This window comes from Rhinatrema bivittatum, chromosome 1, assembly GCF_901001135.1.
Source record: "Rhinatrema bivittatum chromosome 1, aRhiBiv1.1, whole genome shotgun sequence".
NCBI classification, from domain to species: domain Eukaryota; kingdom Metazoa; phylum Chordata; class Amphibia; order Gymnophiona; family Rhinatrematidae; genus Rhinatrema; species Rhinatrema bivittatum.
This window is the reverse complement of record NC_042615.1, coordinates 56028023-56046681: the sequence shown is the minus strand read 5'-3', so window position 1 is coordinate 56046681 and position 18659 is coordinate 56028023. Positions and strand designations below refer to the sequence as shown.

General features: G+C 41.9%; 1 protein-coding gene across 1 annotated transcript in view; it reads left to right on the top strand.

The window, feature by feature from the left end:
- LRBA (LPS responsive beige-like anchor protein) overlaps window positions 1–18659 on the top strand; it is a 1658631-nt gene that overhangs the window by 221963 nt on the left and 1418009 nt on the right. Inside the window, 4 exon segments of the mRNA XM_029605291.1 lie at window positions 2076–2197; window positions 2368–2494; window positions 9503–9622; window positions 18226–18372. Coding sequence (XP_029461151.1) covers window positions 2076–2197; window positions 2368–2494; window positions 9503–9622; window positions 18226–18372 — 516 coding nt within the window.

Here is an 18659-nt window from a genome sequence, read left to right as displayed (position 1 = left end):
TTACCTCTGTAAGAGAGAGAACAATTTCGCTAGTGGGGCAAGGCCTTTGGAACACACGCCTGATGAATTTAAGAATGCAAAATGATGTGAAAATGTTTAGAAAACAGCTAAAAACCTGGCTCTTTGAGCAGGCATATAAAGAATGTAAAGGCTAGCAGTGGAAGGTCTTTTTATGTCACTTACATTTCAACTTTTATTTATGTTTTTTATAACAGTATTATCCTAGTTCATTTATAGTTTTAAGATAGCTTTTAAAAAACTATCTCTGGGATTATTAGTTTTCATTTTTATCTCTGTTTTACCTTAGGAATATGAAGGTTGGTTGATAATGACTTTTATATCTTTTTCATTCTTTACTATTGTGTTTTTATTTAATGTATTATGGTTATTACTGTATTTGGTATTGTTTTACAGATCATCTTTTATTTTTATACAAGCCGTAAAGCCCGTTAAAACGGGCTACATCCCTCTGTCTCTCACCTCCCCCTCATTCTCTCTCCCCTCACTCTTCACCACCCCCCTCCCCCACTCCTCCCCACCCTCCCTCTCCTCTCACTCAGTCCCCCCTCTCCCTCACTCCCTCCCACTCAGTCCCCCCTCTCCCTCCCTCCCACTCACTCAGTCCCCCCCTTCACCCACCTCCATTTCCTCCCGGCGCCGTAAGCGCGACTTCCCGCAACCCTCACCCGGCTCCATTAACTCCTCCCGCTCCTGCCGGCAGATCTCGGGGGGGGGGGGGGGGGTCACTCCCGCGCGCGCGGCAGTGACCCCCCCCGAGATCTGCCGGCAGATCTGGGGAGGAGAAGTAGCGGTGCTACTTCTCCTCCCGCTCCTGCCGGTGCCGCTACTTCTAAACCCCCCCCTTACCTTTGTCCGTAGATTTACGCCTGCGAGAAGCAGACGTAAATCTACGCGGGAGGAGAAGTAGTGCTACTTCTCCTCCCGCTCCTGCCGGCAGATCTCGGGGGGGGGGGGGGGGCGCGGGAGTGACACCCCCCCCCCCCCCGAGATCTGCCGGCAGATCTGGGGAGGAGAAGTAGCGGCACCGCGCGCGCGCGGCGCCGCTGCTTCTCCTCCCGCTCCTGCGGCCCCACCGCCATTTTTTTTTTCTGACCAACGTCCTTGCCCGCACATGCGCAGTAGAGCTGTGCTCTACTGCGCATTTGCGGGCCGTCGGTCACAGGCCATTTATAAGGTAGATTTGTGAACCATTGTGACGGCCTATGCTATATGATGGTATAGAAAAGTGTACAAATAAATAAATATAAAATGCAGAGTATTGTATTTAAGATGCAAAAAAACCCGAGAGGGGCAAAATTCTTCTAAGCACAAAGGAAAAGCGGTTTCTGGGGTGATTTTATTAGTATCTGATGATCCTAAGGTGGCCAAACAGGTGGATAAAGTGACAGCAAAATCCAGAAAGCATCTTGGCTGTATATTGAGAGGAATGGCCAGGAGAAAAAGGGAGGTTATATTATCCCTGGTGAAACCTCATTTGGAATACTGTGTACAGTCTGGAAAAGCAGCTTGAAAAGGATATAAACAGGATGGAATCAGTCCAGAGGGGGGCTACTAAAACGGCCAGTGGTCTTCATTCTGAAGCACATGGGGTTTGACCTAAAGATCTAAACATGTACATCCTAGAGGAAAGGCGAATGGGGGGGGGGGAGATATGATGGAGACATTTAAATACTTCAAAGTTTTCCTTGCATAAGAGGCGAGTCTCTTTAAATGGAAAGGAAGCTCTAGAATGATAGGTCATAGGATGAGGTTGAAATGGGGTAAACCTAAGAGTGATCTAAGGAAATATTTCTTTAGGGAGCAGCCTCTCATTGGAGGTGTTTGAGCAAAAACAGTATCTGAATTTAAGAACGCATGTGATAAATACAGGGATACCTGAGTAATGGGAACTATAAAGCTAAATTAATTGTTTGGATGGGCCGACTAGATAGGCCATGTGGTCTTTTTCTGCTGTCATGTTTCTATGTTTATAGCTTTCAAAGTAATTTGAGCCATTTGAATAAGCTACCAAAGTAGTTTTGGTTAAATATTTGTGGGTTGTTTTTTTTTTTTAGGCTATTGCCTTACCTCCAATAGCCAAATGGCCATATCAGAATGGCTTTACATTTCACACCTGGTTACGAATGGACCCAGTAAACAATATCAATGTGGATAAGGACAAACCTTACTTGTACTGGTGAGTACTGCACGGTTCAGAATTTTATAAGGTCTTAAAGTTTTTCTTTGTTCTTCAATGTGTCATCTGTTTGGATTGAAACATGTAAAACTGCCACATAAGTGTACTTGTGCTTTCTTTAATTTACCTTTACTTATTAACTCTGCATGCTATATTTTCTCCCTTCCTAGTTTCCGAACAAACAAAGGTCTTGGCTATTCTGCTCACTTTGTTGGAGGCTGCCTGATTGTAACATCAATAAAGTCGAAGGGGAAAGGCTTTCAACACTGTGTCAAGTATGATTTCAAGCCACAGAAGGTGTGTGTAGGATGTAAATGATAAATGAAAAATTATGAACATACTAAGAAAAAGCTTTGATATTTTATGGAGACTGAGTAAACTGGGATTACAATATTTCATGCCATTATAAATATATATATATATATATATATATATATATATATATATAATTTAGAGTAGCAAATATAGCAAACATCAAGTGTAATGAAATTGTTAAACCAGTCAAGCCTATGTGGTTTCATGAAAACTGTTCAATTTAAAGCAAAGCAGCATATCAACCAAATTCTCAAAAGTTGATTAGTTTGAAATGTTCCATACAGATGGCTTGAAAAACCTGGAAGAATATTCATGGATTTGGAAAATGTGCTTGTGTGTAAAAAAAAAAAAAAAAAAAAAAAAAGAAGTTTCCTGAAAATACAGGGCTTAGTTTTTTCCTGACTAACCTATAATCTTCGATTTTTCGATGTTCATCAGTGTTCCATAATTTAGATCCCATCACTGAAAAACACATTTACATATTGTCTGAAAATGAAGATCTTTAATAGGAGGGACCATTAATAGCTGGGTTTTTTTTTAATAGAACCATCTCACCTGTTACAATTCATTGGAGCAGAATTAAACACCATAACCTCAAAAGCTTTCCTTCCAAAAGACCGTGCACAGAGACTCGCCTCGTTAGCTGGCTGTCTCCGCGCATGCACTCAAATAACAGCTCATCAATGCCTCACTCTTTTAGATCACATGGCCTCCACAGTTCACGTCACTGCTATGGCCAGATTAGCCATGAGAGTCACTCAATGGACACTCCGAAACCAATGGATACAGGCCATTCAACCACTGTCTTATCCAGTTCAAGTAACTCAGCAACTACGGTCCTCGCTCCTATGGTGGACAAACGTGGATAATTTGCTCACAGGCCTTCCTTTCCAACAACCGGTTACGCAAGTGACATTAACTGCAGATGCATCCACCTTCGGGTGGAGAGCACACATTGGTCATCTGCAGACTCAAGGTACTTGGACAAAACTCAAAGCTACATTTCAGATAAATTTCCTAGAGCTTCGAGCTATACGTTATGCGCTGCATGCGTTCAAGGACTACCTTTCCCACAAGACTGTCTTGATACAAACAGACAACACAGTAGCCATGTGGTACATAAACAAATAGGTACGGGCTCGTATCTCCTTTGTCAAGAAGCAGCATAGATTTGGAACTGGGCCCTAACACACTCAAAGTTTCTCCAGGCCACTTATCTGGCAGGCATTCACAACTTAGTGGCAGATCGCCTCAGTCATCAATTCCAACCTCACGAGTAGTCTCTGGATCCAGATGTGGTGACCAAGATCTTCCAACGTTGGGGCCAACCAACAGTAGACCTCTTTGCATCACAACTGAATTACAAAGTGGACAATTTTTGCTCCCTGTACAAGCAGAGAAACTGCTTACCCAGGGATGCCTTTGCTCGCCACTGGAACTCAGGTCTTCTATACGCGTATCCTCCGATACAGCTAATAACCAAAACCCTAGTGAAGCTACAACAGGACAAAGGGTCCATGATACTCATAGCGCCCCATATTGGCCTAGACAAGTATGGTTTCCAATACTCCTCGACCTCTCGATCAGAGACTCAATTCGCCTGGGCACAGCACCCACTCTCATAACTCAGGATCAGGGCAGGTTGAGTCATCCCAACCTTCAATCCCTAGCCCTCACAGCATGGATGTTGAAAGCTTGATTCTATAACCTCTCAATCTTTCAACTAATGTCTCTCAAGTGCTTGTAGCTTCACATAAACCCTCCACACGAAAGAACTATTGTGCTAAATGGAAACGATTTATCACGTGGTGCACACAAAACACTGTCGACCCTTTTTCCTACACCACATCATCTTTATTAGACTATCTATGGCATCTCTCAGACTCTGGTCTCCAGACCTCATCTGTAAGAGTACATTTAAGTGCAATCTCAGCTTATCACAATACCGTCTGAGATGCACCAATATCAGTGCAACCCCTCGTTAGTAGGTTTATGAGAGGTTTAATTCAACTTAAACCTCCACACCGACCACCAGTCACGGAATGGGACCTTAATGTAGTCTTTAACGATTCTCATGCATTCTCCTTTTGAACCCATGGATTCCTGTGATGTTAAATTTCTCACTTGGAAGACTATCTTCTTAATAGCCATCACATCTGCTAGAAGGGTTAGCGAGTTACAAGCACTTGTCACATACTCACCCTACACAAAATTCCTACATGACCGAGTGGTACTCCGTACACACCCAAAATTTCTCCCCAAGGTAGTTACGGAATTCCACTTGAATCAATCCATCATCTTGCCTACTTTCTTCCCAAAACCGCACTCTCACCAAGGAGAGAGGGCTTTACACACCTTGGACTGCAAACGTGCGCTTGCGTACTACTTAGATCGCCCTACGGCCCATAGGAAATCCACCCAGCTCTTTGTTTGTTTTGATCAAAACAAACCTGGAAAAGGGGTGGGCAAGCAAACTCTATCTAATTGGCTTGCAGATTGTATACAATTTTGTTATGAAAAAGTAGGCCTTCCTCTCCAGGGGCGAGTAAAGGCTCACTCAGTAAGAGCAATGTTAACTTCAGTAGCACACTATCGTTCAGTGCCAATAGCTGACATAAATCAATGTAACCCCCATTTACAATTTGTTGCGCATCACCATCGGAATACTGTAGCCTTTTTAGATACACTCATCCAACGAGATGGACAGAAACTAACCACCACATTGTTCCGCAAGGAAACGAATATTGGAGAAGATGGTTACAATCTGAGTTACCACCCTAAAAAACTTAAAGATGGACTTCCGATCTCTCAGTTTTTACGTTTGCGTAGGATTTGCTCTGGTAAAATGGAATTCATTAAACAGGCTGGCGAGTTAACAGAACGCTTTGCGCAAAAAGGCTATTGAAGGGGATAATCAAAAAAGCATTCAAATGTGCTTTATTTACAAACCGTGAGCTATTACTCCAATACCAGCAAAAACCTTACAATCAGGAACTAACGTGTGTTCTACGCTACTCCTCCCGGAGCCAAGAAGTGGTGAAAATTATTCAATCACATTGGCAAGTACTTGCCCTTCATCACATTTTTGATTCTACCCCCAGATTTGCTTTTTCTAGAGCATCAAACATTCGGGATCTGGTGGTACATTCTACATTTCAATCTGTATGATCTTCCCCCGAGACAGGGGGGCATCAAGTATGTGGACATTGCGACATGTGTGGGTTGGCAATGACGGGTACGAAATGGAATCTGCCCAATTCTGAAATGATGGTACGTCAATCTGTCTTGACCAATTGTGACTCACAATGTGTGTGATATATGTGATACAATGTCCTTTCGATAAGATTTATTTATTTATTTATTTATTTTTAGATTTTTATATACCGGTGTTCCTATATGAAATAAAGATCACATCGGTTTACATTGAAACAGAACATGAAAATTGCCAAAAGGCATTACATAGAACAAGGTTATGAAACTTGGAACAGTGTACATAAGTTCAAAATTTAACAATAACATTGTAACATTGATGACCAAAAGATAAAGGAGAAAAAAAAAAAAAAAAAGACTTAAACAATTAAGTTGACAGGTCTTATTGAGCATAAAAATTATAACGTATAAGTGAGAAAGTCTCAAGTGTCCTGCAGCAAGAGATTAGATACCGAAGTAGGTAGTGGTATGGAAAATGGGGGTTTGTGAAGAAGATATGTTCTTGCTGGTTGGAGGGGAAAAAATGATGATCATGGTGATATATGTGTGAAGAAGATATGTTCTTGCTGGTTGGAGGGGAAAAAATGATGATCATGATGATATATGTGGGCCGCACAAAGAGGAAAATTAGAACGCGGCTCATAGAACATAGGAGTTGCATTAAAACTGGCAAGCTCACTGCACCGTTAGTTCAACATTGTATTCAATTGGGACATCAATTCACAGATTTAAAATGGTCAATTTTAGAACAAGCACAAATGTACACCCAGGGTGGCGATATACAGATTTTTCTAAATCGCCATGAACACTTTTGGATACATCGTCTAAGTTCAGTTGAGCCATTGGGACTCAATGATAAAATTAACTGGTACTCGTTGATATGATATCCAATACTATGTTTGCTGAAATATCAGTTGGATGTTGTCTTTGAGACTTAATTCAATTGAACCAATTCATAATAGCAGAGTTGATGTGCTTTCTAACAAACTTTGGATATACGTCTTGTTACAATATATTTGACTCATGCTGATCTGCATTCCTGGGTATATAGATAAATGCGTGCAAGTAATGACAACAATTCAGTTCTAGCCGTTGTGTGTCCACAATTGGATTAACAATTTTAGTGAGCCCGTGCTTCTTTCTTTCTTTGTTCCGCCATACTTAAGATAAAACATATCCAACTGCGGTTTATATATTCCATTCAAAGGACGAACTAGTAGAGGGACTATGGCCGTCTTAGCCTCGTTTCGGGTACAGATTCAAATTCAGTGGACGACGTGATTGAAGCCTACAATCCTGGAAAGCCATATTGTTTCGGCATAGTTTGTATAATTAAAGGACGACCTGTAAGAAGACTATGGCCGCTTTAGCCTCGTTCTGGGTGCAATATTTAAATTTGGTGGATGACGTGATTGAAGTCTACAATCCCATAAAGCCATATTGTCCGGCATAGTTTGTATAATTAAAGGACGACCTGTAAGAAGACTAGGGGCGGCGCAGCCGCACATTCCCCTCGCATATTTAAACCGGATGTTCCCACCATGCTTTGCAAGAGAAATGCGGTCGATGGGACCGCACATACAACAACTCAAGACGAAATGGAACCTTAAGGAAGACATCTTTGCAGACCCAAAATTCTTGCTGGAAGAGCCGTTGCCCCTGAAGCAGGACCAGGATGGTCCAAAACACGATCGTGTCGGGACGTTGAAAGTATACCTTTGGGACATCTACGAGATTTTGAATAGATGAGTATACCTTTGGGATATCTATAATCATCACTACAATTTAAGTGTTTCAAAACGAGCTGTATTTTCAAAACGGCCTATATTTTTAGGGTTCGATAAACATGTTATTAGGTGTTTGGGATAGGTAGTGACCAACGATGTTTTTGGGTCTATAAAATATTTTAAGAAAAACAAAAACTAAAAAAATTCTAAAAATTCTAAAAATTGACCTCTTGATTAATAAAAGCAATTTGGACCTGTACCCTACAAAAATGAATCTGTATGCATAACAAACTCATGTAGTTAAGAGGTCCTACAGATATATTGATAACATTATTGATGATTTGTTCATGTGGTTCCACAGTGTGGTTAATGATTTATGATACCAGTTACCTTGTTTATTTGGATGTGTGTTGTACAAGTTCCAAGCTTCCAAGTTCACGGTCCTCGTTTAATGTAACTTTGTTTTCCTTTACCTTAGTTATTTACCCCTGTTCGATGTAAACCGACCTGATATGGTATTTAACCATGAAGGTCGGTATAGAAAAATGTTAAATAAATAAATAAGTTTGGAGGTTCTGGAATAATATTTTTGGGCATTGATTGTGTGATTGATATGTAAAGCCGCAACATGGAGCTCTCTTCACACCTTTGCAGCTCACTACTGTCTCGACAAAGAAGGACGACAAGATTCAGCCTATGAACAATCTGTCTTAAAGAACTTGTTTCCAGCATAATCCAACTCCTTCCACATCCAACCTTTCGTGATTTCAGGCTGCCTCATTTTTCCCAACAGTACACCAGTTGTTGTGCCTGTTGCACAAGTTGTACACTGTTGGTCCAATACAAAGATGACTCAGCCTGTAGCTTGCTAATCACCCATATGTGAGGACTAGCATCCTGCTTGTCCTGGGATAAAGCAAAATTGCTTAGCTTGTAATAGGTGTTATCCCAGGACAGCAGGATGTAGTCCTCACGAAACCCACCCGCCACCCCACGGAGTTGGGTCAGATACGTTTTATTATTTTATTTTTGGCTAACGCTCATTGCTACAAACGAGACTGAAGGGAGACCCCTGTGGCTCGAGGGATCATGGCATGCTGGTCATGCTCAGTAGGCTCATGATGCCAGTCAAAAGCTTCTAGAAACTTTGACAAAGTTTTCCGGGATAGGGCTCCGTCAGTGACATCACCCATATGTGAGGACTACATCCTGCTGTCCTGGGATAACACCTATTACAAGGTAAGTAATTTTGCTTTACTTGAGTTAAGTGAGATTTGAAAATTGCTACAATATATGCCATTGAATTGTGCATATTTGCTCGCATAAATGCACGTTACATATGTAAATGGCTTTTGAAAATTGCTTCAATAGTTACATTTACATGTGTAAATCCTTTTAAAAATTCACTTGTAAGTATGGGTAAAGTTAATTTGCAGAAATCCTGGTTTTTGTTTAAACTACTCTGAGAGGGTAATGATTTAGCTTAAGACATCTTATGTTAATGTACTTGATTTATTATGGGTAAGCATTGAAATCATTGTATTAGAGCTTGTCAATCCATGGAAAGCTTTAGACTTGCACTTGGCTTACAAGATATCTATGTTTTCTGGTTTGGCCACCTTTAATGTATGCAGGGACCTTTGTTTTCAATTTTTATTGTATTTGTCCTGGGAATTTATCCGTGTTTGTTACAGCAAGAACAAAAAATTCTACCTGGAAAAATCTCATTTTTTTCCCACTAATTTCTTTTGCTTTTGTAGTAAACACAGAAAATACCAGGAAAAAAGGTCCATGAATGAATACATATATAGGGCCTGATTGAATAAGTGGGATTTTGAAAATTGCTACAGTATAAGCCATTGAGTTGTCCATAGGATTTACTTGCATAAGTGTACTTTATGCGAGTAAATGTCTTTAAAAATTGCTGTGATAATATGCTATATTTACATGTGTAACCCTTGAAAATTACCTCCATAGACTTCATTATTGTGAGCCTCACATATATGCTTAGTTATAATTATTCATTGATGGATATTATTTGTTTTATGTTCAGTGGTATATGGTGTCAATAGTGCACATTTATAATCGTTGGAAAAACAGTGAGCTTCGGTGTTATGTGAATGGTGAGCTAGCATCGTACGGCGAGATAACCTGGCTTGTCAACACAAGTGATGTAAGTACATTCATAAGGAATGTTGTTTGGGATGGGTGGATGGAAATATTCAGTAATTAAAGAATCACGCTAATCTTGTCCACTCAAATGCTGAAATGGCCCACAAGGTTGTATAATGGCAACATGTAGCACAGCATGCTCTCGAAAGTTGAAAATTTTTGTAGCATTTTGGTATTTGACATATGTTGGAAGAGCTTATGATGCATCTCTAGCAGGACTTTATACATGCCTGTGGAACCACTGCATAGGCCTGATTTGCAGCAGGCTGTGCAGAGTCTGCAAATAAATGGAGTTGCAGAAAAATAGACAAAAAGTTGACAGTTTTGTGCCCCTGCTAAAAAATAAATAAATAAGACTTGTTCTTTAGCTCTGTACCCTTAGTTTAGCATGAAAAGTTGAAGTTGCCCATTTCTTAGCATCCAGACAGATGAATGTAGAACAATTGGGTTATACACCTCTACCAGCAGATGGAGATGGAGCAAACTGATATCACAGTATGTATACAACCTGCAGTGACATCAGCCTGCCAGTATTCTCTGTCTCCATCTGATGGTGGACATTTATCTCCCTATTGGGGATTGCTTCCATTTAAAAAAGGAGAAATAAGGAAAATTAAATTTGGCCCACTCTCCTGCGGTAATAGCAAAAGGTCCCTCCCCCAGTTGAGAATTCCTGAGATGATTTCTGTGGTCCCTCAGATGAATGCCTTGGTCTGGTAGCTGTTTTTTTTCAGCTGGTGTGGACTTAGCTGTTAAGCAACTCAAAGGCAACGGGTGCAGGAAGCCAAGCATGGCTGTGATGGCATATTCCCTCCCCTCCTGCAGCCGGAGACTGTCTCTGTACTCAGCCAGGTAATGCTGAGCTCAGGCAAGTCTAAAAAAAAAAAAAAAAAAAAAGAAAGAAAAAAACAGAGGAGGGTTTTTTTGCTGTAGGGCTTCCTCCTGGTTTCTGTGCTTGGCCTGCTGTAGGGCTTCCTCCTGGTTTCTGTGCTTGGCCTGCTGTTCGACGTTTGTCTTCTCTGTGGGAGGTTGAGGGATGTGGGAGGTTGAGGGATTGAGCAGCCTCTGTAGGCTAGGACCTGAGGTTTTTTTTGCTGCGTACTGCGTGGTGGGCCTCAACAGCGTTTCACGTGCTTTCTTTAGGCTGCCCTTTATAGGATTATCGGCTTGGTGTGTGCGTCCAGCTATGCGTCCAAGTTGTGTATCTAGTTTTTGGATGCTTAGGCAGGTCTAGTAGTCTGTGCGTCCAAGTTAAGCGGCGCCTTAAGTGGCTGTGCGCTTAATTTTTACCGCACCTATCCTAGGGATGCTTAAAATGTTTTGGACACCAAAAAAAAAAAACCTAGACGCATGCCTCTGGCCGCTGATCAGCATGCTGCCGGTCTAATGGTGCTTATATCTAAGAAACCTAAGCGCCTTTTTCTTTGCACTGCCTGTCATATTCGGGCATCTCAACCAGGAGTGCCTGCTGACTTGTGCCAGTGCTGTTTGGAAGCTCAGGGATGATTATCTTCCTCTGATTTCACTAAGCCTGGTTCTTCCCAGCTGGATGTAGGTCTGAGTAAGGACCTTTTCAGGTGAGGTGCCAGATTTTGGAACTCCCCTAGTTCTTCAGCAGTGGAAGGCAGCTCAGTGAATATGACTTAGGTACCTCCTAGTCTGGATACTTCTACATTTTCATGGGTAGAATTTTGCCAGGTATTTCAATCCTTTCTTCAGGCGCAGTCCTCATCCTTATCCAATACTCCCAGGTCAGAATCGCAGGTGTAAACCTTGCCTGGACCCTACTGTTAACTGCCGGGAGTACTCCTACTGCAGCAGTAGGATTTGCCCGATGGAGATCCGGATGGCATAGATGATGACGCCGATCTTGACTCTCTTGAGGATGGTGAAATTCCTCCAGGATTAGAACCATATAGGACTATGCTACAGTTCTTCCATAGAGATGAACTGCAGTCTCTGATTTCCCAGACCTTGCAAATGCTGGGAGTACCTGGGGCAGATTCCATGTCTGAGGCCCCCCAAAAAATCCAATTTTGGGTTCTCTGCGTAAAGCCTCTTGTTTTTTCACTGTGGTAGAGGCCATTCAAGAATTGATTGTACTTAAGTGGGGAGTGCCCCAGAGGCTAATTTCAAAGGAGGTCTGGTTTTGGAAGGCCTGTACCTGTGGTGAGAGAGTTATTGTTTTTTTTCCAAAGGTGGATGCACTTGTATGTTCAGTCTCCAAGTGGACAACTATCTCAGTAGAGGGAGGAGTGGCCTTGAAGGATGTATATGATAGGAGAATTGTAACTATCTTTAAGCAGGTATTTGAATCAGTAACAATGACTTTGCAAATATTTCTCATAGTTCCCTGGCAGCTCGCTCTTGTTTACTTCTCTCTCAAGAGATTGATTATTCTAGGATGAATTTCAGGACGGTTATAGAGCAGGTGGCTGCCTTCTTTGCAGATGCAGGCTGTGATTTGGTCTACATCTCAGCCAGAGGTGTGGCTTTGGTAATAGTGGCCAGGTGTTACTTATGGCTGAGAAATTGGTCTGCTGATGTGACCTCCAAGACTAACCTCACAAACTTGCACTTTAAAGGCTCGCTCTTGTTTGGAAGCGAGAAACTGGCCAGTAAGTGGGGTGAGTCACCGGTTCCTTGATTACCAGAGGATAAGAAGCAGACATCACACTCCTTTAGCATGAAAGGTCATGCTAGGGGATCCAAATGTTTTCGATCCTATAGAGGAGCGACCTTTTAGAAGACGCAACCTTTTTTAGGTCTCAGTCCTTTTGTCCCAGACAGGCCAGAAGGGATGCAGGCTCAGGTAGTGAATCCTCCTGAGCCTCTCAGTGAAGGTTTACTGACCCACCCCCGGGAACAGGAGATAAGGGGATGCCTCTCTCTCTTCTATCAGAGGTGGGTCGAGATCACATCAGATCAATGGGTCCTGGAGGTGATACATGAAGGATATAGGCTGAAGTTTCACAGTATTCTTTGATGTGTTCATGGTCTCAAGAAAATGCGGGGCAATGTTCAATTTATTTTGTTGTGCCCAAGAAAGAGGGATGCTTTCATCCCATTCTGGATCTCAAAGGTGTCAACCATCATCTGCAGGTGATGCATTTCTGCATGGAGACCTTGTGCTCAGTGATAATAGCTGTGCAGTCGGGGGAATTTCTGACTTCTTTGGACCTATCTGAAGCGTATCTGCACATTCCCATTTGACTAGAGCATCAACTCTTTCTGCGGTTCTGGGACACAGTTATCAGTTTTGGACACTGCCTTTTGGTCTGGCCACCGCTCCCAGGACCTTTTCTAAGGTAATGGTGGCAAGGGTAATCAAGCATGAGATGTGAACTTAACCAGATTTGGAGTGTCTGGTAAATGAGATGTGATGTGGGGTCTGGGTTTGGCCCTGCAGATGGTGGGCTCCAAGCTGACTGAAGAGAAGGCGTGAGATCAAAGTGGCCTACAGGTCAGATGACCTGGGGTAGTTTTAGGTTGATGGGCTGTGGCGGTTAGGCTACCAAGGCGAGCTGGATACTGCTTATTGTACTACAAACAATGCTTGTGTTAGTTGGCTCAGGTACTGTGTTGCAATAAGTGTGGCCTTTGACCTCTAAGCACGTATATATATATATATATATATATATATATATATATATATATGTTATGTTTTAATTTACATATGAGTGCGAAAGGATGGGCATGAGTAGTGAAGGTTGGTCCTGTGTATCTTATCTCACATCCCCTAAACTTACACAACCATGAATTAGTTGCTTTGTTAATTTTCAAATGGTTTTTCAAATGTCTTATCTGAAATACACTAAACACTACATTCTTATAAGTCATATGATTTCTTTTGTGTTGAGCCCAGAAGGTAAAAGCAAAACCCGCAGTCTCTGGACTATTCAATTTGGCTCCACCTGCTGATGGAGGTCTCCTCCCAATTGCAGTGGTGGCTACAGCTGCATCACCTAAGGAAGGGTATTTTCCTAGCACCACTGGACTGGCTAGTACTGACAACAGGTTGGGACTAAAACCCGGTCTGGCACCTTTGGAAAACCCTCCAATCCCCCAGCTCAGCAGCAAAATGGTGGGTGTTCTTCATTAAATGACTTATGAGGAGAGGTTGAGGAACCTGAATATGTACACCCTGGAGGAGAGGAGGCGCAGGGGTGATATGGTACAGACCTTCAGATACTTGAAAGGTTTTAATGATCCATGGTAGTCAACAAACCTTTTCCATTGGAAACAATGTAGTAGAGCTAGGGGTCACGATTTGAAACTCCAGGGAGGAAGACTTAGAACCAATGTCAGAAAATTATTTCTTCACTGAGAGGGTGGTGGATGCCTGGAATGCCCTTCCGGAGGAAGTGGTGAAGACTGAAACTGTGACGGATTTCAAAGGGGCGTGGGATAAACACTGTGGATACATAAAAGACTAGAGGATGGGAATAAATAAGAAAGCTAAACCGGCAAGGAGCGGCGGTTACTACTCTTAAGTGAAACATGGGGGTAACCTGCACAGAGCGGCAGTTACTACCTTGGGAAGCTTGCTGGGCAGACTAGATGGACCATTTTGGTCTTTTTCTGCCATTACTATGTTACTATTTGTTATCGAAGTTCCTCCCCCTCCCCTCCCCCCCCCCCCCAACCACCACAGGCCAAAGGATTTTCCTCCCTTGGCCTGGGGGTAGGACAAAGGAGGAGAGGACCATGTCCACATTATCTTAGCCAGCAAAGGACCAGCTCGTGCTGGTGTTCATAGCCCACTGTAAAATTTGAGTTTTACATTTGCTATGGTGATCTGCAGTTCTTTGAAAATAGCTTACTAATAAAGATTTTTCTGTTTGCTGGCTAAGTGCTTATTTCATCACCTAGTGGTCTTTAACCTAAGTCTGCATATGATGGTCTTTCTATTAAATGTAGTAATCATTTAAGCTATAGTTTCTGTAAATCTACTCTCGCAGCAGTCTGATCATGAAATGAAATAGCATTCACAAAAATTTGTATTGACTAATTTTGGTTAGTGTTTTACATAGTCATCCAGTTTTGGGCTTCTTCATTGTGGTGTTAACATACAAGGCAATATGTATTAAGTTATTTTCTTTTTCCTAGACATGAACTTGGAGAAAATCTTTATTGCAGTTGAGCCATGTATGAATGAGAGAGTATTTCAGTGACCATAGTAGTAGAATAATTGTAGGCCAGGCACTGGTACAGAATGGAGACATTGTTTTATAGATATCTAGTCAGCAATGATTTGTTGCACATGCAAGAGATCATATTTATTTGTCAGATACTGCTTAACATTGCTATGTGAATAGAATAGTTAAGCTGTCCATTATAATTACTACTAATCATCACTTGTATGGTGCTACTCGACCTATAAAGCGCTGTACAAAAACACACGAGACAGTCCCTGCTCAGTTGAGTTTCCAATCTAATCAGACAAACATAGAAGGCAAAACAGACTTTTGGAATTTAATTTAAGAGAATTGTTAAATTCAATAAGGCTGTGAGCAGGTTAATCAGAGCTTAAAATTTTAAAGCAGCTTCAAACTTTTTTTTTTAAAGAATGGATTTGAATAAGGCATATCACAAAGTAAAACCATAATAAGAAAAAAAGACATAAATGGGTTATTTCTCCTCAGCATCCCCAGCCAGGCCAAGGAGGGTTAGCTATTAGAGATGTGAATCGTGTGCCCGATCGTCTTAACGATCGGGTTCGGCTAGAGGGGGGAAAAAATCTGATCGTGGGTGATGTGAATCAGAATTGGTTCCGATTCACATCGTTATTTTTTTTTGTAGTGAGGCCTGACCTTTTAAAATTAACCCCTTACCTTCCCCCACCCTCCCGAACCTCCCCCAAAACTTTTTACGATTACCTGGTGGTCCAGTGGGGGAGCGGGGACTGATCTCCTGCTCTCGGGTCATTGGCGCTATTTTGGCTGCCACTAAAAATGGCGCCGATGGCCCGATTTAAAAAAAAAAAACAAAAAAAAAAACAACCCACCCGACCCTTTAAAAACGACCCCTTAGCTTCCTCCACCCTCCCGAGCCCCCCAAAACATACCTGGTGGTCTAGTGGTGGTTCCGGGAGCGATCTCCCATTGTCAGGCCGTCGGCTGCCACTCATAAAGATGGCGCCGATAGCCCTTTGCCCTTACCATATGACAGGGTATCCGTGCCATTGGCTGGCTCCTGTCACATGGTAGGAGCACTGGATGGCCGGAGCCATCTTTAAAGATGTGACAGGGGCCGGCCAATGGCACGGATACCTTGTCATATATGGTAAGGGCAAAGGGCCATCGGCGCCATCTTTGAGTGGCAGCCGACGGCCTGAGAACGGGAGATCGCTCCCGGGACCACCACTAGACCACCAAGTATGTTTTGGGGGGATCGGGAGGGTGGGGGAAGCTAAAGGGTCATTTTTAAAGGGTCGGGTGGGTTTTTTTTTTTATCGGGCCATCAGTGCCATTTTTGAGTGGCAGCCAAAATGGCGCCGATGGACCGAGAGCGGGAGATCGGTCCCCGTGCCCCCACTGGATCACCAGGTACTCGTAAAAGTTTTGGGGGGGTACGGGAGGGTGTGGGGGAAGGTAAGGGATTTTTTTTTTAGGGTGGGGGTGGGTTTAGGGTTTTTTTTGGTGTGCCGGTTTTCCCCACCCTCCCCCCTCCCCTGATTTATGATTTTTCACGATAAATCGGGGGAATTTCTATTGTATCGCGACTCTTAACGATTTTTGACGATTTAAAATATATCTGACGATTGTTTTAAATCGTCAAAAAAGATTCACATCCCTATTAGCTATACCCTGAACTTGAATCTTCTATGTGGTGGCATGCAGTACTTATCTATTGTGTTATGTGCATTGCGTGTTTATGCTGAAAATGGCATGCTAATTACTAGTGAACCTGATTTTAATGGATTTTGCTTATGCTGTCATTTATCGAACTGTCCAGGGTATTTGTATCTCAAAAGGTTAAAAGCCTGTTCTGTTATATTGTTTTCTCATTAAACTCTGGTAGTCTCCCAATCCCTGCTGGGGCTGCTTTTTTAAAATGTTCCCATCCTTCTTAATTTAGCAAGAGCTCATGCACACGCTGTACACCCATCAAGGTTTTGGCATTGCTATTTTGAATATAAGTAGTGTAGAACACTTTTATAAGTATGCCTTTAATATTTTACATTTGTGCTGAGGAAGTGTGTACACAATATTGAGAATTATTACATTAACTTACCTAGTTGCTGTTTTCAGAGGAAGTATTGTAATAAGGGGGCCAGGATATTATGGCAATGTCACTAAAAAAAAAAAAAATATTGTACGTTGCTTGTACTTTTTATAAGCTGGTGCTGCTTATCTCTTGGGAGTAACTTGGTGCCAACTCTTTTTCGATGGGTATCCATTTCAATAAATAGTCAGTAGTTGAGCCCTCCTGATAAGATTTTTAGCTAGGCATGTTACTGGAGCACACTTTATGGAGTTTTTCAGCCTAACTATTGAAATAATACCTTTTGATGTGTTTTGTGGTGGCAAAGTTGTGACAGTTGTCATGTTTGTTTTTCTTAGTTCCCCTTTTTTTGTCTGTCATTCTCATTAAACATCAGATTGTGCAGAATGTTAATGACAGAATGGGGACATTGACATAAGTTCAAATTAATGACCTCCAAGTGATAATTTTGCATAGGGGTCCTAGACCAGGATTCTACTTCAGAAGACCCAGGAGTGCCTGCAAGTAGGCCTCTTTCTTTCTTTCGTGGGCTCCCCTGCACTGCAGGAGCTGTTTGGGCAGAATTTATACCACTGAATGGGCCAGAGGTTTTGAGTTTTGAAAGGTGGGTCCTAAAGCAGTTGGTTATTGCAAATTGCCCTCTGTGCCATGCCATCAGTGCATACATATTTTATTTTAGTCATATTAGGACTGGAATTACAATTGTGATTAATTTCACCTGGGAGAAATGAGGCATTTTAAGAAGCACATTTTTTTCCTTTTTTTTTTTCCCTTTTGGGTATCATCTTTTGAATATTGTCAATACAGAACTGACCAACTTAGACCAATATTTTAGCAGGATGGGTGATAAGTTTCTGGTAATATAAATGGCTAGTGTTACAGGACAACAAACCTATTTCCTTATTTTGTCTTTAAAGTATGATCAATGCAAGATAGCTGCAGATAGTGCCAAAAATTGTGTAATTTTATTAAAACATTCCAGTATGCAGTACATGGCTCTCAAAAGCTTGTATAAACAGGTCTTTAATGTATTCAGTCAAGTTTTTGTTCTGGATTAGAGTGAATTAATTTAGTTAAACATTTAGCGGCCAGTTAATACTGTTTGCATGGCAGCATGTTGGCAGTGCATCTTGGCATCTGTTTCTGGAAACAACCACGTTTCTCTCTGTTTGGCAGCTTTGTCCATTGTTGATGAGTACTACCCAGATGCACAGTCTGTGTGCTTCTGTACAAGCCGTGTTAATTAACCCCCTTTTAATGTTTTATTGTCTGTCCTTCCTTTCTTCCTCCTTTTGTTTAATTCATATTATTGATTTTATTTTGTGTGTGTGTGTATATATATATATATATAATGTAATTCTGTGTTCTGCCTTTTAGACTTTTGACAAATGCTTCTTGGGTTCATCCGAGACAGCAGATGCTAATAGAGTATTTTGTGGTCAGATGACGGCTGTTTACCTGTTTAGTGAAGCTCTCAACGCTGCTCAGATTTTTGCCATTTACCAATTGGGTCCTGGGTATAAGGTAATTTGTTTACTTCTTCCTCTGATGTACTAAATAATACTAACCATAACTGCATGTCTTGGTTCCCCATCATCCCCCAAATCTACAATACCATGTTGCATCCCTCTAGGTAATATAGTAGTCGTCAATAGTCAATGCAATTGACTTGTCTTGCATGTAGGGTTGCCGATTTTTCCATAGGCCAGAACTGGACGCTCAAGGACTTTGGGGGGAGGCAGGTGGGTTGAAAAAAGGGCCCCCTTGCATAAATTTGTTCCCACTTCCCCTGAACCTAATCCAGCATCCAT